The sequence below is a fragment of the Sabethes cyaneus genome, chromosome 3 (genome assembly GCF_943734655.1).
Source record: "Sabethes cyaneus chromosome 3, idSabCyanKW18_F2, whole genome shotgun sequence".
NCBI classification, from domain to species: Eukaryota; Metazoa; Arthropoda; class Insecta; order Diptera; family Culicidae; genus Sabethes; species Sabethes cyaneus.
Window position 1 is genome coordinate 158,719,274 of NC_071355.1, and position 23,180 is coordinate 158,742,453.

General features: G+C 40.4%; 2 protein-coding genes across 2 annotated transcripts; one reads left to right on the top strand and one right to left on the bottom strand.

Annotated features, from left to right (window-relative positions):
* Nucleotides 1–751: 751 nt before the first annotated feature.
* On the top strand, nt 752–11,324 carry LOC128740326 (voltage-dependent calcium channel subunit alpha-2/delta-3). Its single transcript, XM_053835864.1, has 15 exons — nt 752–849; nt 6,429–6,510; nt 6,582–6,788; nt 6,847–7,380; nt 7,443–7,568; nt 7,631–7,984; nt 8,045–8,224; nt 8,286–8,761; nt 8,814–8,971; nt 9,031–9,533; nt 9,597–9,839; nt 9,904–10,021; nt 10,075–10,297; nt 10,359–10,572; nt 11,208–11,324. Exons 1-15 carry the CDS (start codon nt 752–754, stop codon nt 11,322–11,324), a joined length of 3,633 nt encoding a protein of 1,210 aa, XP_053691839.1.
* A 9,488-nt stretch (nt 11,325–20,812) lies between these two features.
* On the bottom strand, nt 20,813–22,649 carry LOC128743032 (protein male-specific lethal-1). Its single transcript, XM_053839538.1, has one exon. It carries the CDS (start codon nt 22,525–22,527, stop codon nt 20,962–20,964), a length of 1,566 nt encoding a protein of 521 aa, XP_053695513.1. The 5' UTR covers nt 22,528–22,649; the 3' UTR covers nt 20,813–20,961.
* Between the last annotated feature and the right edge of the window lie 531 nt (nt 22,650–23,180).

A 23,180-nucleotide genomic window follows, 5' to 3' on the forward strand; every position in this document is an offset into this window, starting at 1 on the left:
TTTACTCTATTTTGTATAACGTCATTGCTCCGAACTTATGAATTATACACCATGGAATCCTCCTGTCCGGTATGGGAATACATTATAAATGGCAGTTCCGTTTCTGCCACAATCCGTTTCTGCAATTGATTCAATTTGTGTTTTCGGTTTTTCAATGATGGGTCTAATGCCGGATGATCTTGCTCTTTGTGATTCGACTTTGCTTATTAGGCTGTGACGCCTCAGTCAAGCAAAGCCTGAAAACTACAAAAATTAGCATGAAACCAATGGAATCGATAGCGACTATAACGAAAAAATATCTGTTTCTGTTTTACATTCACACTGTCAACAAAACTAAAAAACTCCCATACCCTTCGTCAAAAACGCACGCTTAACGAACAAACAAGCACGACTCGACGAAAAACTGAACCAACACAATGCATCCCGGGAGGGTCACGGGGGGAAAATCTCACCACATCTGCTTCCGAAAATAGTTGATCTCATCCTGCCAGCACGGTCAGTCTCGAACAAACCGCGGCCGTGTACGGAAGGCACAGTTCGTTATCATAGGTGAAAATTTTCATCCTTCCTTTAGCCACTCGAACGGTTCTATGGTGCACTTGGAAGCCAGCGGAAAGTAATCGTTCGCGCGTTTCGTGCCATTTTCCGGCAGGATATCTTTTCATTTTTCGAACACAAGCATGTACAGCAGCTAATATCAGTAGCAAAAGTGTAGGAATTTCGGGCGCACGCAACTACTACGGTTGGAAATATGAGCGCCCGAAAGGTGCTGGTGCTCAGCATCGCCATATTCCTTTTATGGATGAAATTACCGGACCAAAGCGCAAATGCAACGGTACAGACTGAAATGTAAGTAATCTGTTGGAATTATGTGATAAATTCTAGCAAATAAATGCTCTAAGACTGCTTTTTCCACGAAAATCCTATTTCGTAAACATTTTGACAGCTGTCAACTGAGGAAAATTTACCATCTCAAGGAGGGAAAACTTAACGAAACGTCAGTGCTATTTTCAGCTGCTGTGAGAATTTTCCTACTCGCAGCTGAGCTGCTTTTGTCCCGGTTCACAACAAACACATGTTGCGTCTACCGGTACCGTGAGATATGAGCAGTGGCCGGCTTCCAGTTTTGTTTTCAAACAAATGCGTAGTTTAGAAAGCATGTTTACGATATGTATACTAGAACGCAAACATGGATGCGTGGAACGGGAAGGCGCATGTGCGACCCCGGGGGGCTGTTTGTAAACATTTTGGATTAGAACTTAGCATTCAGCTGTGGATGCGTCTGCAGAAGGTATTATTTTTGTTTTGCTCTTCGGTTTGTTGATCTCTGTAGAAGAACATTGAATAGTGGAATACACGCGATTTTCCAATTAGAGGTAAATGTCGGTAAAACAAGAATGTATTTCGTTAATCGATGTCCAATTCTCAACATTTTGTCCTGCTTGGTATCCTGGTTTGGAATGCCGAATACAAAGTAGGATGAAAATACAACTAAAAGTCGACTTATAACTATAACCCTTATAACCCTGACTCTCGGGTAGGGTTGCCAAGTGGCCGGTTTTTAGCCGGCCCGACCGGTTTTTCACTTGCAAAGCCGGTGGCCGGTCAATCCGGCAAAAAGGCCGGTTTTCCGACATATGAAGCCGGATTTGTATTTTTGCCTGATTTGTAAAATTTTCTAATAAATTTATAAGCAATCCTGAGCAGTGGATTATTGAAGATAGCCAGTTTTGCAGTGATAATACTTTACTTCAGGCGGTAATTGTCCACTAGCACCAGTGGCAAGCAGTTGTCACTCTGAAACTATCTATCTTCAATAATCCATTCGTTGTGGTTTCGACTGTGATGTCCTACCGTTCGCTATCTAATGTTAACACACATTACACGTTCCAGGCAAATCCTCTCTAAAAATATGCAAATATGCTGCTCACACCCCTCCCCCACCCCCGCGCATTTTTTGAAAGCAGGACCAACCGGCCGGTTTTTGTAATTTTCAGACTTGGCAACCCTACTCTCGGGTGTAACTGGAATTGAAATCAAAGCTGGAATTGGACTAGAAATTAGATTTGGAATTTGACTAGAATTAAGAAATGAAATCGGACTTGACTAGGGCTTTAAATTATATTTTAATTTGGGCTTGAAGCTTGACTTAATGTTGAACTGAAAATTGGGCTGAAATGGGAAATTAATCTAGAGTAATTTGGACAGAAAGTTTCACTTGAAATTATGTATGAAATCGGAATTACGTATGGAATGACTTAAAACAGAATTTAAAATTTTGAACTTGAAATTGGAATTGAAAGATGACATAAATTAGATTTAAATTGGACTTGTGATTAGACATGGAATTACATTTAAAATTAGACTATAAATTAGAGTTCCACCAGTAGCTACTTGAAATTGGACTTGAAATCACGGTTTAAATTTGTCTTAAAGTTGGAATTGAAAGTCTTGGTCTTAAATGTCTTTCTGCGACTTGACCCTTGTTTATCTACAGACTTCGCGGCCAGCTGTTATAGTACAGGATAATTACAGGGCTAGTTCAATGAACGAAATTAGACGCGAAGTTTTAAGTTAACTAATGTTTATTTGAGCGTCTTAGTAGTTTTAGCAACAGTATTAGAATTAAAGGATATAAATTACTCTTGTTTTTCTTTTTTATCGGGGAAGTTTTACTTGAAATTAGAGTTGACATTTTTCGTCTTATTCTCTCACACGTTTCAACTTTTTTCCAATGCCGTTTTCCACATTTTGTTCCGTTTTTTTCTTTTCTGTACCATTTTCTTGGTTTTGGCTCTCACTTTCCTTCCGTTTCCGTCTCTTTCTTTCATTTTCCTTTTATCTTTCCCGTGTTTCTTGTTTCATTCTTCTGTTTTTTCTGCGTTTTTTGTTCCATTTTTTTATATTTTCTGTCAAACTTTGCTTCATATTTTTTATTCGTTTTTCTTATTTCCCAATTCTGTTCCAGTTTTTCCGTCTTTTTCCCTTTTGGTTTTCCCATTTATCGTTTTCATTTTTCCTTTTTTATCTCCTTTCCTTCTTGTTTTCCGTCTTCGTCTGTCGTTTTTCGTCTCTGTCTTTTTTTATTTTAGTCACTTTAACAGCTTAGGTTATTCGTGACCTCTACGGAGTTGGGATTTGAGCCGGGTCCTCGGCGTGAGAGGCGTGAATGCTAACCACTACGCCGGGATTGACCCCCTCGTCTCTGTCTTGTTGACACCCCATTTTTCCATGTTTTCCATCACGTTTATTCTGTTTTTTGCTCTTTTTTTCCATTTCCGCTCCGGATTTCCTTTTTAACTCCCGTTTATCGTCTTTTTACCTTTTTCTCTTTTGGTTCAGCGTTTTCTTAAGTCTTTACTATGCTTAAGTGCTCTACCTTTCTGTTATTCTTTATCTGTCCCATTTTTTTCGTGTTTTGTTCTATCTTTCACCTGTCATATCGCGTTTGAACCCTTTTTCCGGATTTCCTCGTCTCAGTCTTATTTTTTTCTCTCTGACCAAGTCTCTTTTGTTTTCAGCTCCGTATTCCCTTTCTTGTCTGGGTTTCCGTCTTTCGCTCTCGTTTCTCTCCTTTTATTTCCTATTTCTCTGTTTCGTTCTTTTTCTTTTCCTGTCCCGTTATTCGCCCTGTTCAGGCTTTATTTACTTCTTATTTTTCGCTGTTCTGTTCAGTTCCGTTTTTCGTCTTTTTTCTTTCGTTTTTCTACGTTTCCTTTCGTTACCTTTTTTCTGCTTACTATTTTTCTCTTTCTCCGTTCCTTTTTCTTATTTTCCTTTCCCATTTTTCGCATTTTCCTGAGTCCTGATTTTCCTCTGTTCCGTTTTTTTTGTTTCTTTTTACATTTGTTATACTGTAACAAAGTTTTTCTTTCAGTTTTCATGCCTGTTTTCCCTCTTTTTCTGTCTCTTTTGTCATTTTCTGTCATTTCCGTTTCGACTTTTTCGGTCCCACATCCTTTTTTCTTTTAATGTTTTATTTAATTTTTTTCCTTTTTCTTCCTTTTTTGTTCCCGTTCCATCATTTCGAATGCTTTCGAATTTTCTCTCTTTCTTCTTCTCCTTTCCTATCCCGTTTTCTTCCTTTTCTGTCTATTTTCTTTCTTATTTCCTTCATTTTTTCCATTTGAATTTTTCTTTCCTGTCTCTTGTTTTCCTTTTTTTCAATCTTTTTCCCTATTTTTCTCTCCAGTTTTTTTTTACTTAATTTTAATCATGAAAACCAAAATTAGACCATTGCAAATCATATTTAAAGTTTTTGTCACCTTGGAAATTGGCTTGAAAAATCGGGGGGCAACAAAATTATTTGTAGGATATGAGTCAAATTTCTTTTTATAAAATCTGTGGGCTCTACAATCTGAAAAACTCGAAAAATGAGTCTCCGAGTTGAATTACCGCTTCTAGCACGAAACAGAAATGGAAATTCGAACAATGGAATTTCCGAAAATCGTCCAAAAAAATTTTCCTTCGTTTTTGTCTTTTTTCGTATGTTTTTGCGTAGAAAATAATAACGTATATATTATAAGCAAGAATAAATTCGGTTTTCACGTTTAAATCTTAAATAAAAATTCTTAAAATCCATGTTTTTTTGCTCGATTAAAAAATTCACTTTGTTTTTTTTCGCCACCCCCTTCAGTGTCCGAACACCGGAAGGACAAAAACTTTATAAAATATTTGTAATGGCCTTATTGTTGCTTTTTCATAAACATGTTTTATTATTTTTCATACGAAAATCTACCGAAAAGGAGAAAAAACGAAAGATTTTTTTCTTTAAATATTTTTTATATTATTTTACGTGTTCTTTAGACATATTGGCCAATAAAATTTATACATAAGATTTTGATTCATAAATAACAAATTTTTTTTTGTCCCCTGATTTTTAAATCCAATTCGCAAGGGAGGGTGACCATAACTTTAAAAATAATTAAAAAAAATAAAGATGAAAATGAAAATGAGTAACGATAAGATCAAAAGCAAGAACAACAACAAAAACAAAAACAAGTAAAAGTACAAGACCAAGACCAAGACCAAGACCAAGACCAAGACCAAGACCAAGACCAAGACCAAGACCAAGACCAAGACCAAGACCAAGACCAAGACCAAGACCAAGACCAAGACCAAGACCAAGACCAAGACCAAGACCAAGACCAAGACCAAGACCAAGACCAAGACCAAGACCAAGACCAAGACCAAGACCAAGACCAAGACCAAGACCAAGACCAAGACCAAGACCAAGACCAAGACCAAGACCAAGACCAAGACCAAGACCAAGACCAAGACCAAGACCAAGACCAAGACCAAGACCAAGACCAAGACCAAGACCAAGACCAAGACCAAGACCAAGACCAAGACCAAGACCAAGACCAAGACCAAGACCAAGATCAAGACCAAGACCAAGACCAAGACCAAGACCAAGACCAAGACCAAGACCAAGACCAAGACCAAGACCAAGACCAAGACCAAGACCAAGACCAAGACCAAGACCAAGACCAAGACCAAGACCAAGACCAAGACCAAGACCAAGACCAAGACCAAGACCAAGACCAAGACCAAGACCAAGACCAAGACCAAGACCAAGACCAAGACCAAGACCAAGACCAAGACCAAGACCAAGACCAAGACCAAGACCAAGACCAAGACCAAGACCAAGACCAAGACCAAGACCAAGACCAAGACCAAGACCAAGACCAAGACCAAGACCAAGACCAAGACCAAGACCAAGACCAAGACCAAGACCAAGACCAAGACCAAGACCAAGACCAAGACCAAGACCAAGACCAAGACCAAGACCAAGACCAAGACCAAGACCAAGACCAAGACCAAGACCAAGACCAAGACCAAGACCAAGACCAAGACCAAGACCAAGACCAAGACCAAGACCAAGACCAAGACCAAGACCAAGACCAAGACCAAGACCAAGACCAAGACCAAGACCAAGACCAAGACCAAGACCAAGACCAAGACCAAGACCAAGACCAAGACCAAGACCAAGACCAAGACCAAGACCAAGACCAAGACCAAGACCAAGACCAAGACCAAGACCAAGACCAAGACCGAGACCGAGACCAAGACCAAGACCAAGACCAAGACCAGGATCAGGACCAAGACCAAGACCAAACCAAGGACAATAGCTTGGGTGAACCTTTCTAAGTTAGGGTGTTTCCAAAAATGGACTTCGGTTCCAACCTTTGTTTCTTCAAAATTTAATAAGTTTTGAACAACTGATTTTTGAATCGATTTTAACGTTTTTGGTACACAATGAAAGATGTTCTTCGGAATATACACATTGGACTAAAGGTTGAAGATTTTTATGATAACAACTATCGATCCGATCACACGTAATTGATTTTTAACTTGAAATATTTCCTTACAATTTGTTACGCTTAATCCGATAATCTTACATCTTACATTTACACTTTTATTTCCAGTATGGAGAAGTGGGGAGACAACTTTGGCGAAGAACTGTGGGATTTAGCTCAAACGATGACGAAAGCCAGTGAAATTACTGCTGTAAGTTTCATATATTGCATTGGGTTTTATGTAGATGTGCAATAAAGCCATGCCACTGTTTTTGATTTCAGAGATATAAAGCTTTCAACGCTCGGGTTGAACATAAGGATGGCACCAGTTTGATTCAATCTATTGTGGAAAACGTTGGTCGCATGTTAATCCGCAAAATGGATGCCATCAAGTGTATTATAAACTTAGCCGAGGAATTGTCCGAACAGTTTGATTTCAATATATCACTTTCGGAAAATTTTACGTACTACTCTAGCAAATACTCGATTGTAAGTTTCGGTTTTGAATTCAACCTAAATTTTGCTAAAGCAATTTTTCCATCTATAGATTGATGGACGACCGGAGCCCGAAATACCATCCACGCTGGAGGAAAACACCTGGATGTACCGAAATATGTCCCTCAACTCGGATACTCACTTCTTCAACATCTCGGTCAATACGTCGTACAGCTCGGTGCATGTGCCGCAGAACGTGTACGATCGCTATCCGTGGGTTTTGGAAGCCCTGCAGTGGTCCGAAGCGCTGGACGATGTTTTCGTGCAGAACTACAATTCGGACCCGGCACTGTCGTGGCAGTATTTCGGGTCCTACACGGGTATCTTGCGCCACTATCCGGCACTGGAGTGGGACCGCGAGCAGGTGGACACATTCGACTGCAGGAAGCGCTCGTGGTACATTGAAACGGCCACCTGCTCCAAGGATATTGTGATTCTGCTGGACAATTCCGGCTCGATGACCGGGTACCGGAACTATATAGCTCAATTAACCGTTAAAAGTGTATTAGATACGTTTTCCAATAACGATTTTATTAACATTTATAAGTATTCTAACGATGTGGAACCGCTAATTCCTTGCTTTTCTGTGAGTAGTTCGTTTCGTTTGTGGTAAGATGTTTTTGATAAAGAATTGTTGTTCGTTTACAGGATATACTCGTGCAAGCAACTCCGGAAAACATTCGGTTTTTGAACGAGTACGTTCGTGATTTGCACCCGGAAGGGTACGCCAATGTGGGCAAGGCCTTTGTGAAAGCCTTCGAGCTGTTGCAACATGTAAGAATACTCTTTTTGGCGTGAGTTGCTTGGTACTCATCATTATAATTTTCTTTTTGCAGTATCGTGAGTTACGACGGTGTAATGAATCGGTAAGTGGGTGCAACCAGGCCATTATGCTCATCACGGATGGTGTTCCCAATAACATAACTGACATTTTCGAACGATACAACTGGTTTGAGAATGGTACCAAGATTCCGGTACGCGTATTTACCTACTTGCTGGGTCGTGAGGTAACAAAGGTTCGCGAGATCCAGTGGATGGCTTGCTTGAATCGGGGACACTATTCCCACATTCAGTCATTGGATGAAGTGCAGGAAGAAGTACTGAAGTACGTTACTGTGATAGCAACACCCCTGGTGTTGCAGGGCGTTGAACACCCACCCACGTGGACACATGCGTTCACGGATACGGCGGTTAGCTTGGTTGAATATAGTGGAGTGTTCTGTAACTTAATCGTTTTTCGAAAATTTTAGGAGAATCTGGAGTCAGAAGCGGATGATGATGAACCTCCGCGGTTGATGATTGCTGTAGGTGCTCCTGCGTTTGACCGTAAAGCAAACCAGCGGAACAATACACCCACGGCACAGTTACTCGGAGTTGCGGGAACCGACATTCCCGTTGAGGATCTTGATGAACTTTCCTTACCCTACAAGGTAAATTTAGTGAGGTTGGCGTGAACGATTTTCATTTAACTCGTGATGGTCTTCTTTCAAGCTGGGAGTTAATGGTTACTCGTTCATTGTCAGTAACAACGGGTACGTTCTGATGCACCCCGACCTTCGACCAGTTTCAAAGGGACGGCTTAAGGAAAATTACAACAGCATAGATTTAATTGAGATCGAGCAGGTATTGAACGACATCCTGGAAGCGTCGGATGAAACTTTGACTGGCCGTGAGCCCAATCCCACAATGGAAGCCATTCGAGAGCAGCTGGTTTTCTCGAAGTTCGGCAAGATGCTGAATGTTCCGGTTCGTTTCCATTACGATAAGATGCGGCGTGTTTCGTTGGAATATCAAGACTACTACTATGCTCCCCTAGAAAATACTCCATTTTCGCTGGGTCTGGTCCTGCCCCACGACTACGGAAATACTTGGATAAAGGTGGGAGATGAAATCAAACGAAATCAGCACATGGGAATCAACATTTCGGACTTTCTTGTTGGTGATAATTGGAAAGTTCACCCGGAATGGTAAGCTGGTAAGCTCAATCCAGGGTGTTAATTAAACTAAAATATATTTCAGGGTTTATTGCAAGTATCATTACCTGGAGGGGCACGAGTTCAAAACGCCGGAAGATGAGCTGAGACACTTTTTGGTTCGACTGTACGAACCAAACTGGAAGTGGTCGCAGCAGTATGAACCCGAGCCGGAAGACATTCAGAAAGATGGTGCTGACGAGCGTAAGTCAACCACAAATATCCCCTAACTTATGTCTCTACTCCCTCTTTTTTCGTTGCAGCGAATTGTGGCCGAAAGACTCTGGACGATGATGCTTACTATTGTAACAAAGAGCTAGTTCAGCTGTTGGTATTCGATGCCAAAGTGACCAATGAAAGCTATCGGAACTGGGAGTTTGAGAATAAGAACGAAAGAAAGATCATTGAGATGTACAACGCCACGTTGCGCTTCGTGGCAACGATGAGTGGTTTAACTAGGTGGCAGTTTATCTTTGGCGAGGTGGAGGTGGAAACGGATCATGAATTTGGAGATTACCACAAGAAAACGATTGACGAAACTTGGTATAGGAGTGCCATTTTGCAGCACAAGATTGACCCGAAGAGCTTCGTTTACTCAGTGCCGCATGCGATGGATGATCCAGAAGGTTCGGAACTGAAGGTGACCGCTTCGATGGGTATTTTTCCTAGGGATGGTGGTTTGGAAGCTCCGGGTTGTGTAACGGGTTTTCAGTTTTCGCACGAACTAATGTACGAGCGGTTTATGGAGATCACCTCGAAGACCACGGTGAGTTGCGTTAGCTATTCGATTTTCGATGTACGATTTTAATGATTTTATCGGCCATTCTAGTGTGAAGGATGTATTGAAACGTGCAGCTCCGAGACAAGAGATTGCTATGTGATAGATAACAATGGTTATGTTATTCTTTCGGAATCTTCCAACGACACCGGAAGGTTCTTCGGAGAAATTGAAGGTGCCATCATGCAATCGATGGTCGATAAAGAGATTTTCGTTATGATTTCCGTATTCGATCTGCAAGGGCTTTGTGACCACGAAATTGTTGCCCCAAATGATGCCTTTTCGCTGATGCATGTAAGTAAAGTGTAGATAGCTTAGCCTGCCAGGCTGTATTTTTTATAAACTGTACGTTCTATAGCCTCTGAAACTGATCACGCTCGGAATCAAGTGGCTTATAGCTGAATTTTTTGTCCTGCTAACCAAGTTTGACTTTTGGGTTCATGGAATTCCAAGTGCGGATTATTATGATGCAGGAGGTAAATATTTACAGTAGTTATAATGCGGTTTAATAATTGACCATATCTTCCAGTGGAATACGAGGATACTGATTATACCGATATAAATCGTCCAAAGAAACCCAAAAAGTTGATAATTGATGAGGATGAAGCATACTGGAATCAACCGAAAATAATAAGAATGGAAACTGTGTACGAAGCTTGTGATAAAAAGTCGAATCTATATGTCATGCAGCAGGATAAGTTCATCAAGGGTGATGGATTCTTCTATGAGTCGCAGCCTCCAAATCCAACAGAGTGAGTTATTTTGAATACTTTTATTTTTTTTATGTTTTCTATCAAAAGTAAACTGTTTCAGATTGTTGCATCGACCATACTTTGCGAAACGAATACCACGATCCAATCTACTGATGATCATCGTGGAAAGTGAGTATCCCTCGGACCACATAGTCCTTTCGGCTTCTCCACAGGTGATCCACCACAATGACACCGAGGGATTGCCTTGCGTGAAAACAAGGCTGAATTTCTTGCCCCGCCGACGCCTGGAGGAATGCTATACGGAGCATCCTGATGTGAGTAGTTCGTTTAGTTGCCGACAAAATTCAATTTCACATTACACTACATTTTGTCCATTCACGTGAACTCTTTTCAAGCAGCAAATCTATTATTATTAGTATTATTATCAGAAAAAGTAGTTGACCAACATTATTTTGTTGATCATAGTTATACGATTCTTCACATTTATTATTGTTTGATTACAGTCTGCAATTCGCCATTCTCGATTCGTAAGTCTATCGTAAAGATATTTATTTTGCATCCAGACATGCGAAAAACTTTTAATAGACTAGAAATTTAGAATTGTTCCATTATCACAATAGACAATAGTGTGCTCCGATGCATTTCTCATGTTGGTACTCGTAACTTTGTTTTCATAATTCTGAGTTATATTTTCTATATTCTTATATCTCGATTCACAATTCATTGCGCAGTTTAGCAAATTCTACTTACTACACCGAATTCTATATTTTCAATTCTCTGTTTTTTTCTTCTAAATTTCCGATTCAGGATATCTTATAACTATTCACTTTCAGCTCTAGTAACTATATTTTCAATTATAAGAATCAGATTTTCTCATCTAATTTACAAATCTTAATTATCATTCTCCTATATTGTCCTTAATCCTGTGCTTTTCTATCTTTCCGAACAGGAAGAACGGGTGGCTCAGTGCGGTGGAGCTGCCAGACCACTACTCCAGTTGACTGTTGTGATATCGTCTTTTGCTGTATCACTTTTGTTACTTCGATGTGCCCAAAGTTTAGCGTAATTTTAAGCCATACTCAAACACAAACACACTCACACATACTCAACAACATGTAGAGTGTAGCGAGAACAACTCCTAAGCAAACCAACTGAAGTCCATTCAAAGGAGATAGATTTTTAGCCATAATCGATTTTCGAGAATGCGTTTACCAACTAGGGACGATCAAAGAGAAATACTGATTTTATACTGACATTGGAACAATTTTCTTCTTGGTAGTTAGTTTTTTTTAAACGGAAGAGTAGAACAGTTAGTATATACACAAATACACATACTGACACACACACACACTGTTTCTAACGCGCACACCCTTCGATTGAGGACACGTTGAAAACGAAACAATCAAAACCAAGCCAACCCTTTTTCGGGCGTCTCCAATAATGCGTCCCCTCCGGGAATAATCCTCTCAGATGTTTTATAGAAAGTTCTCTTTCGACTTTTCTCGTAGTCACTCGTGTGCACTACCACATCATTCCCTCCAACGCGCAAACTACAATGTGAGCATTAGAATTCATACACTAGGCTTAGGCGATTATGTGAAAGGATATTTTCATACAGGCGAAGACATTTGTTTTTCTATGCACAATTCAGTTAGTTATGCAGATTTATAGAAGTTGTTATGAGAGTAGTCTACACCGGTTAGTGGATAGTTATTTTGTGTTAACATTGTTTCTTGAACAAATAAATCGAATATATATAGACATATAGAAGAAAAAGACACGAAAACACAAACGGTTTCGGAGTTTCCAGTGTGGTAACATCAATTCGGGTGAATCAACAATGCTAAAGGAATGTAACGCTAAGTACACCGAATAGATCCGCTTCTGTTGTGCTGGATTTTTGTTTTTAGTAAATTGTAACCACGATCCCATAGTTTACTATTGACTTGATGTTTAATTTATGTGTATTATGAGCTAAGGAAGCGAAAAGAGAAGTAAAAGTTGTTGATACCTCGGAACTAGCGATGTCCACTGATGATTGCAAATATCACACATGCTTAATATGTCTTTATCAGGGCTGTCTAGCATCACCGTCAAAACACCATAGTCAGCGACGAAAATCAAATTACTGCCGTCTCCATCAACGACAAAAAACCGACTGACTATTTCTGGAGAAAAATAGTCACCTTCTATCAAAGCAGTGACGAAAAATATTCTGACCGTACTTTCTCTTGATAAGTCGGTTAGTCGACCGTCAATGATCAAAACCTGCAGAATTTAGTCAACTTCGCGCGTAGTATGGTTAATGACTAAGAAAAATAATTTATTGTCGGACAATTTTTTGCCAACGATTTATTTTAGTAAATATGTATATTTTTAGTATGGGGTGATAACCCCATACTTTTTTGGAATGCGGTTGACGGCTAGAAGTCGAAAATCGATGTTAGACGCCATTTTGAAATCCAAGATGGCGGACTATTTTGCATTTTGGAAGTATTTTACATGAAAACCCTTGCAATATGTACTTTTTTGGAATGCGATAGACGGCTAGAAGGCTAAAATCGATGTTAGACGCCATTTCGAAATCCAAGATGGCGGACTATAATTAAGCATTTTGCATGAAAACCCTTGCAATATATACTTTTTTGGAATGCGGTTGACGGCTAGAAATCGAAAATCGATGTTAGACGCCATTTTGAAATCCAAGATGGCGGACTATTATTAAGCATTTTGCATGAAAACCCTTGCAATATATACTTTTTTGGAATGCGATTGACGGCTAGAAATCGAAAATCGATGTTAGACGCCATTTCGAAATCCAAGATGGCGGACCATTATTAAGCATTTTGCATGAAAACCCTTGCAATATATACTTTTTTGGAATGCGGTTGACGGCTAGAAATCGAAAATCGATGTTAGACGCCATTTTGAAATCCAAGATGGCCGACTATTAAGCATTTTGCTTAAAAACCCTTGCAATATATACTTTTTTTGGAATGCGGTCGACGGCTATAAGTCGAAAATCGATGTTAGACGCCATTTTGAAATCCAAGATGGCGGACTATTTTGCATTTTGGAAGTATTTTACATGAAAACCCTTGCAATATGTACTTTTTTGGAATGCGATTGACGGCTAGAAGTCGAAAATCGATTTTAGACGCCATTTCGAAATCCAAGATGGCGGACCATTATTAAGCATTTTTCATGAAAACCCTTGCAATATATACTTTTTTGGAATGCGGTTGACGGCTAGAAATCGAAAATCGATGTTAGACGCCATTTTGAAATCCAAAATGTCGGACTATTTTGCATTTTGCATGGAAACCCTTGCAATAATTATTATTTCATGTCAATTGCGTCTTATTTTTTGAACACCTGGTTTCGTAAATACAGGGGAACTTCGATATAGCATGCTAAATAATAGTCCGCCATCTTGGATTTCAAAATGGCGTCTAACATCCGATTTTGAACAAATGGTAAAATGGCAATAAACAATCCACCCATCCATTCATCTAATAGCATCCCAGGTTCCAAAACATTGAATTCGGAACATTTTTACGGCTTCCAAATAAATAATCGGGCTTTTTTTGTCACTAACAAAAACGCATGGAAACGACTATTTTTGCTGCGCGACTATTTATTTTTGGTTATAGAAAACGTCGCTTACTAAACTGACCGTCACCTACCCTGCATGCGTTGTGATTTTATTCTACTTACTGCGCGCGATGAAGGAGTACCGCAACGTCGTAGTAAAGTTATTTGCGAGAGGTGAGCGATCCGGCGATATATTTCGGCGGTTGAAATCCCACGGGGTGAAGCGGAAGTCAGTTATTCACCATCCGTCGGTAGCGGGAGACGGGCTCGGCCAAGGACCTCTAGCTCTCCGGGCGGCCGCGTTCGGCGAGGACGCCAGCAGCCATCAAGGTGGTGAAGGAGCGGGTTCGTCGAAAAATGAACCGCTCGATCCGGAAGACCGCTGTTGACCTGGGTGTGTCAATCGGGACTGTCTACACCATCATGACGAAGGACCTGGGATGCAAGCCGTACAAGAAACGCAAGGTTCACGGGGTAACGGAGGCTACAACGAAGAAAAGGCTGGACAGAGCAAAACTGATACTTTCGCGGCACGCTGGTCAGGGGTTCGTGTTTTCTGATGAAAAACTCTCCATCTTGCAATAGCCGCTCAATGTCCAAAATGATCGGCTGTGGGCGCCAACGTTGGCCAGCATCTCTCCGTCCCACATAACCATCCTGCGGTTCTAGAGCGCCACGCCAGTGAAAGTTTGGGGGGCCGTATCCAAGCGTGGGAAGCTTTCACTGGTGTTTATCGAGAAAAACGTGGAAATCAACGCCACGTACTATAAGACCGAGGTTCTGGAGAAGGTTGAGGCCCCGGCACTTCGTGACTTCTACGGGAAAGATCATTACGTCTGTCAACAGGACTTACATGCTGGCCAAGCAGTGCGAACATAAAGTGAGCACTATAGACCAATTTAAGAAGCTCATTTCCAAGATCTGGGTCGAGATGCCCATGGACCAGGTGCGTGCCGCGTGTGATTCTTTAAAGCACAAAGGGGGGGCCTTCCACCAAATATGTCATAAAGGTCCTCAATAAACACATTTTTAAAGTGTATTCGAACTTATTGAACACCCTGTACAAAAATGCTTCGAAGTCGGGCGGCCTTACGGCAGTTGACCAGATAGGAAAAGATAGATAGATAGATAGATAGATAGTGTTCTTCAGTTCTTTCGTGGCCTCGGCGACCAGTTGCGTTCTCCGAAAATAAATATTAGAGTAGTTCTTCCGTTTGAGGTTCCTTCAAAAATTTACTATCGGTCGCAGCTTGCAGGAGGGGACGACGGGAAGGTTGGTAATCTTAGGTTCAGCGTTAGTCTTCAGTCGGCTCATCTCCTCCAGTAGACCAAGGCCAGGCACGTCCAAAAGATTAGAAACTCCCGGCTGGCACTTCGTATGGTATATCCCCTCGTTTTTTTTGTATGGGCTTATCACTTTGACCACAACATTATTGATCTATTGTAATGTTGCCCGGGTGTATGCTGTATTCTGCACTGCATTTCTGTGCTTTATCGTTATTGAGTAAACGATAAGCTTATATTTTTTTTATTCGTGCTTATATGTTGAGGGTTTTACCCATGCTTCGATGCATGTCCTACTATACCAAACCTGTTTCGCCTCGTAATAGTTAGCACTGGTGAGTCCTCCTGAGATTCAAAACCATTACCTCATTAGGTCCTCATACCAGTATACTAACCATAAGAAGCGTCTTCGGGATAATGTAGAACTCAGCATGAAGGAAGGGTGAAGAGGGGCCAGAGAATAAACCCATGCTAAAGTCACTTCGACATCGAATGGCCTGATTCTACTAAGATTCGAACCCACGACCATTCGCTTGTCAAAGCAGACTCGGTAACCTTGCGGCTACAAGGCCCCCCATCTCCTCGTTTAACACAAGCCTCGAAAGAACAGTGGGTTGAGCATTCCCTTCTCGTTGTTTACCACAGCCACAGAAGGACCATCTTTGGGAACTTGGTGTGGGAGATATATTTGACACCCGGTCTCCTGTCAGTCGGTGCTGTCCAACGTGAAGTAGGTCTCGTCATCCATTAGGACCATGACGTACCGCTTCGTCGAGTAGATGTTTTTAACTATCACCTTCAGCAGCTCCCTTTGAGTAATTGCTTGCTATTTAGACATGGCCGGCCTCGACTAACGCTTCTACAAAAAATGTCCAGTTTTGGCTAGGAACAGTTTCACCGTTTGGTCGATCGCTCCGACCTCCTGGCGCACGGGGTAGAACCCGGGCCACCTTGCTCTCTATCTTCTTACTCAGTTTCTGCTGTATTTTATGGTCACACAGCACCATCGGGTAGCCAAATCCCGACTTTCGTTCGACGTTTTCGCCTTTCTTCAGAAGAGAGAGGTTGTTGTTTATGTTGGATCGGCTATATCCGGTGAAGATGAAGTGCCTCACGATGTTCATCTTCTACGTTCCGGGGTGTAGCACGAACAAAACATCGAGCATGAAGTATTCCACACGATAAATTGACGATTTTTGACACTAGCTGTGGTCCTCGCTGAAACTGTTTGCAGTAGGAATAATATCAACAATATCATATTCCAAACTCCCGGATCCTCTCCTCTTTGCTCCCCACTGAACCCTACAATACGAGCATCAGCTAATGTCAGTCTCGTTTAGTAATGAAACCACAAAATACTTCATGGTTGCTTGATTGTTTTCACTATGACTGCTGCAAATCGAATGATAACGCTGGAAAATCTCTACAAAGTTGCTATGATTGGCGATGTATAGGTGGATTCATCACCAGGTGACAAAGTAATCGCATGAAAAATCAGTACAATTTTTTAAAGCATACGTCAATTTAATGCGGACGTGCCCAGGCTGGGGTACCATAAAGCACGTGTCCTAACTTCTCAAAAAAGGGGACTCGGAAAAATTTCAAAATTTTAGTTGTCACCCGTTATTATCATATATTAATATATTAGGCAAATATATTGGTACTAGTTGAGCCCAAATCTTACGATCCGGAAAATATAAATACCTGTTAAGAATTCAGAAAACTGCGGATACATTTCATTAGCCAGTGTTTGCGAAGATCTTTGTATTAGTTCTTTGAGTTCTTATATTGCATAATATAGCTCTAAGATGTTGTACATAATAGAGCCAATCGGAAACTGAAACAAATAGTTTTTATGGTCGTATTGGATTTTATTCTACTGAATAAAAACATTATCTCCACTGTGCTGATTCTATAGGCGGGCAATATGGTTTTTTGTGTGAGTGGCTCTGAACCGTCTATCGTCTGCCGCAAATCGATTCATATGGTCGGTGTTAAGTCAGACAGAACCGAGCGGCAAATTTCTGACTTCGAGGAAAACGCATTCAAAGTTTGCTGCGTTCGAAATCATCTTCTAACTCTGACTGTTTGCAACATTTATGTAGTCTGATTAAAGTAAAAAGTTGCTTAGAAAATCCTTGATCGTTTGCTACCATTACCACATTTTTTTAAATTTAGCGACTTGGTCCGGTCTGATTTAACACCGACCATATGATATCGCGACAAGCAATCGAGTTGAGCAGGCGAGTCGAGCAGTCTAATCAAGCAAACGAGTTAAACAGTTGGGTCGAGCAGTCGAGTCGAACAGTCAAGTCGGGCATTCAAATCGAGCAGCCTAGTCGAGTAGTTAAATCAATTTATTGTTGGAAAATCAATTTGTTCAGTCAAGCAGTCCAGTCGAGCAGCCGAGTCGAGCTGTTCAACAGAGTGGTCGAGTCGAGCAGTTAAATCGCTCAGTTTAATCGAGCAGTTGAGTCGAGCGTCGAATCTAACAGTTGAGTCGAGCAGATGAATCATGCTGTCCAGTCAAGCAGTCCAGTCGAGCAGTAGAATCGAACAGTCCAGTCGAGCAGTTCAATCGTGCAGTTAAGTCGAGCAGTCGGGTCGAGTAGTAAGTCAAGCAAATGTGTCGAACAGTCAAGTCGATCTGTCCAATCAAGCAGTTGAATCGAGCAGTCGCATCGAACAGTTCAGTCGAGTAGTTCAGTTAAGCAGTACAGTCGAGCAATCAAATCGAGTAGTCTAATTGACCAGTCCAGTCGAGCAGTTTAGTCAATCAGTTGAGCAATCGAGCAGTGCAGCAGTCGAGCAGAGAGGTGACTGAGAATACAACCCATTGCTACGAAAGCACACGCAAAATAATCCACGCGTTCTTTCCACGTGAAAAATCACATAAATTTCTCTACAGGGAGTTACGTGACTTTCAGTTGAACATTATTGGAAAATACATTAACATCTATCTGATTTCCACGTAAATGCACGCATACTAATGCAAACTACGTTAAATTCACGTAAATAGTACGGGAAAAGTTAGATGGAAAATAATCACATAACTTTTCACGTAATTTCGTCGTGAAAATTATTTTGAGTGCATGACTTCCTGTCAGGGACCTGATTTTAGTTACATTACATAGCTACATTGCTCTGAGACACTGTTCGATACCCTGTTTCAATGTTTATTTAAATGAAATTTCGAAAATTCCAAATTTTGCCGAATTCAATACATTTCTGTAACCAAATATGACTCCAGACATGCCACCATAACTTTTTAAAAAAATAGTCTTTTTTAAATAAAAAAAATTATTTCACCTACCTTAACATATCTAAAAATATTTTTTTGATTTTTTGAGCGTCAACCATTGTTGACGCCATATAAAAGTTTTGTTGTGACACCCTAAGCTATCGTTTGGGGGATGAGCTCCCGTGTTTTATGACATAATGATATTTTGGGACACTTTTATGTATAAGAATGGTAGAAATCCTCAAATTACCGCATGGAACGCATTATACTGCTGGTGGGGCAAATTACCTCACGAAAACGAGTAACACAGAGTTTAGACGCTGTTATTAAATAATTCATAGTATTTTTATTCGATAATTCTACTTGAAACCAATACAGTGGTAACCCGATTTTGTCACCCCCTATTTTGTCACGTTTTTGACCCGATTTTGTCACGTTTTTTACCCGATTTTGTCACGCTTTTGATTTATCAAAAACTTGGTTTGAAAATCATTTTGAAACATGTCAAATGTGTTAAAACACTGTGAAAAGAACTGTGTCGATTATCATGGAGTTTTCACAAAAGTTGTTTCTTATCTCCACAACTATAATAGCTAGAAGGTCACTTTCTTTGGCAAAGTTCTTTTTAATAATCTTCTCAAAAATGTTGTAGAACATTGTTTTGCTCTATCTCTTACTGCTTGAAAAATAAATTTTCTATCTTACTTTTAGGGGAGTTCATCAAAGAATCTTTCACACCATAAGAAAGAGCTTTTTACGCTATGAAATTTCTATGAACATAGTTAACCAGTATAATCAACCATTTCGGTGAAATTAAAAAACGCGTGTTTTCATACCTGTGGGGCTGCTGTGAACAGGTGACAAATGTCCACAGAGAGGTAGATGTAAGTGCGAAATGTCCTAAAAGTGATCAGAATGAAATATATGTAGTTCGTTCTAAGTTATCTGCAAAAAAATAAAAATTGAAAAAATACCCGATTTTGTCACTGTCCCGTTTTTGTCACCCATAAATTAATCATGGGGGTGACAAAATCGGGTCATTACTGTAATTGTAATTGATTTTCAATACAAATACTAACACAACTTGTAGTTGCAGCGTTAATTTTGTGAAGCACGATAAAGATATATCGATTTATTATCAAGGGGCACATTATACCACCTTCCCCTGTATGATGATTAAGGGTGGTTTTCTATAGAACTGTAGCAAATTAAATTGGAATAAAACGTAGGTATATGGTGTTAATTGCTATGAATTTGGTTTTATTGGAAAGACATATATTTTCTACTTTTATTTGAATATGATTTCTGGTATATGGTTACCTACCATATTGGTCAAAGTCCTTGAAAAATGAGACCTAACTGAATATGGTAACTGGCGTGGCATCACGTTGCTCTGTATTACTCTTAAAGTAGTTTGTAAGATAATTCTCTATCGAATCCAGTAGAAGATCGACGCTATTGTCTGGTAGCGGCAAATTTAATCATATGCTGGCCGATTATCTTACCAATTTGGGTGTCTCGAGTCTCCGGAGTCCAGAGGTGCTCTTACACGTTTTCGAAACAGATGGCGCTCAAAACCAGATTAAATTCCCCGACTAAAATTTTCAACTCAAACGTTAAATTTGCATCACGGTGGAGGCAACGCAAAAGCGGCAGGTATTTATTTATCGCCGTTTGCGATATATATATCTTTCGTGTCTGGTGGCCTGACAACTGGATAACCAACGAGGAACTCTATCGTCGATGTCAACAATGACCGATAACAACAGAATTTTGTGAGCGTAGGTGGAAGTGGATCGAGCCCAGCTTGAGGGGCGGAGCGTACCAGATCTGCAGAGAAGCATTTGAGTGAAACCTGCAAGGACAACAAAGAAGCGGCAGACCCAGAGGCTCATGGCGCCGCATCTTAGCCAACGATAGTCAGGCTGTTGACGAAAACCTATCCTGGCGACAGGTGAAAGCCATTGCGAGTAACTGTCGCAACGCTGGGAAGAAACGATATTCCAAATTTGTAACGGGGAACGTTTGATTTCGTTTGTTCGGCTACGGTATTTTGTTTGATGTTGTTGCTTTCTAGTAAATAAATAAATGTAAATATTAACTTTTTATGTGAAAAATATAAAGTAAACTTCATGAAAGCCTACATAAAATTGAGCTGGTTTTGACTCTGATTACAATGGAGCTGCCGTTGCAATAGAAACAAAATAAAATTGAGAGTGACAGCGAAAACACGACACGACAACGACAGTAGCATGGACCCAAACCAAATCTAAAAAATGAACTTAAAATGTGAGATGCAGGTTAAATACTGCGACGCAAATCCAATTTTGAAAAATATCAACGGTCAATCAAACAAACTCGCGCACATTAGATGTTCAGTTGTGAGTTTCGAAGTTCCACCAGAAAGAACAACATTCGAACTGGACATGCTTCTTTTATTACGACACAATCTGTACACTGTTTTATCCCTAATCCTATTAGAAAATCAAACGTTCTTATTGGTTTCACCTTAATCATATCAGCTCTTAATCACTGCAAGTAGATCCTTGTTAAAGCACTTGACCTCTCAAATAATCCGAACCGCTTAAGTTTCCTTCTTTATACGTTTAGTAAACCGTTGCTTCTGTGTGTGTAGATTCGGTGCCAGGCGGTGCTGAAACTTAGTTTTGCTGTCCTGCGTGGTGGTGGTACTGAGTGTTGCCGGTGCTGATGAGGTTGATGCTGCTGTAGTCAGCACAGGAGAAGAAATTGTCGAAGCACTAAACAGCGGCCCGGGACCAAACTCTGACGGCGTTACACTTTCGGTCGTATCCAAGCCTCTCGTCATCCAGGGTAGGCTGAAGGTACTGGGCGAAAGCATCGGAATTGGTTCACCAAACGCTTGCACGGGGAGCTCTTCGGTAATGTGAATGTATTTAACGGTTTCGATTGACGGGTAGAATGATCCAATGTTTTTCTGCTCACTGTCCGCGTCCGTTTTTAAGTGCCTTTTCTTAAGCCGTTCGATAGTTTTTTGCTCTCGAATTCGTTGAACGTCCCACTTCTTGCGGCGTCTTTCGTCTAATTCAAATTTTGAATGACGCTTCATGTATGCTTCGTCACTTATATTTTCCGAGGTTTGTTCGATATTACTGCCGTAGTTTTCTTCAACAATTGTCCAGCAGGGAATTTCCAGCTCAGCTGCTTCATTCTCCAGTAACCGCTCTAATTCATTAGTAATTGCTTCGTCCTTCCAATTGCACGTTATATACGGCTTTTGTGTAATCATATATGATGTTCGGCAAGATTTTTTCATTAAACTTCCATCGGAAGAATTTCCCGAAGAGCAAATCAAGTTATAGCTGTTAGTTTTCTCATCGCTGCTGATTGTAACATCTTTTGCTGATGGCTGTGCAGCAGCTTGCACTTGACTATTTACGTTACCACTGTTGTTGTTGTTATTGCTGTTGCTGTTGACACTAGTGGATTCGAGAGTATTGGTTATGTTTTCAAACGATGCAATGCTGACGCCGTAACTAATCGGTGTACTGCTGCTGGGAGGACGCTCTTCTGTCGCCGAGTCGATTTCTGTCACTGGTCCGTCGTTAGAAGGCCCCGATTCATCGTCCGACTTTGAGTAATTGAGAAAAATTTCCTCCTCAATTTCATTGTTTTCAATTTTAATATCGGACTCAAGCTCTCCTCCGAAATCGTGACAAATTGCGTCAAAATTATCATACTCGTGTGATATCACTTCCTTCTTTATGTTTGTTACGGTGCTGGACACTTCCAAAATATTATCATTAGGCGTTGGTTCTGTTGCGATGCGTGGAATTACGCGATGGTTAAAGTCATACACTTTATCAACAGGGACATTTCTAACTGGAATGGTAAGCGAAACAAGTTCCTTGTGCTTCATTTGCTGCAATCGTTTGTTAACCAGTTCTAGCTGATGCTTGAGAAGCTCATTTTCGTCCTTCAGTTTTATTATCAGCTTATCTTTGGCAAGAATCTGATCACTTTGCTCCTGAATCAGATCCAGGTGGAGCAACAGAATCGATTGCAATTGCTTCACCTCTTTGAAAAGACTGATTTGTTCCGGAGAATCTTTACCGCTGACATCGGTGGACGCGGTATTGCAATATACGTGATCTAAGTTTTCCATCATCATGACTGCTATCCAAGTTTTAATCCTCACCCAAAAGCACAATATTTACCGTTCGCGTTCACTTTTTATTGCATTTATAATCACTTTAAAACTGTTGATTTGTTATCAAGATTATGCACGCCGATCAAAACTTTTCCAGAAAGCCGAAAACAACGCAGTTACCGATACCGTTGACGTATATCTGTCAAATCGGTGGGCAGAAAGCAAGGTAGACATATGATCAACTGTGGCCTTTGTTCGATGTTACCTGTCATTCGCTTTCGTGCACTTCAGACGAGGGGTATGCCTAAGGTGCACGAAAATGGACCTGCGCTGTATTATTGCAGTTTGTTTGAAATGTCCGTTGTATGTACGTTGTAAAATGCGTTTATTAATACTGTTAAGTAATACTGTTTATTAATTATCGTTCATTACAGCTTTACAATTAGATGAAAAAATTGTTTTTGCTTGATTTTCGCACAAAACTGATGCATATTCAATTAATTGTTCTATTCCGTTTAATTCTATTACTTTGGAATGGGACACTGTCTTTAGTTTTCTGTTGGGGAAGAATAAATGCTTAATGCGAGAAATGAAGATTCAGGCAAACTGAAAATTCTTTATATTAGGCCAAAAATATAGACTTAGCGAAGGTGAGAGTCGAACTCACAGCTCCC

Bases quoted from the DNA above. Each gene is read 5' to 3' on its own strand.
- LOC128743032 (XM_053839538.1), bottom strand. From the start codon at position 22,527: ATGATGATGGAAAACTTAGATCACGTATATTGCAATACCGCGTCCACC.
- LOC128740326 (XM_053835864.1), top strand. From the start codon at position 752: ATGAGCGCCCGAAAGGTGCTGGTGCTCAGCATCGCCATATTCCTTTTA. The intron at 850-6,428 runs GTAAGTAATCTG...TTTTATTTCCAG, and splicing joins GCAACGGTACAGACTGAAAT to TATGGAGAAGTGGGGAGACA. The intron at 6,511-6,581 runs GTAAGTTTCATA...TTTTGATTTCAG, and splicing joins AAGCCAGTGAAATTACTGCT to AGATATAAAGCTTTCAACGC.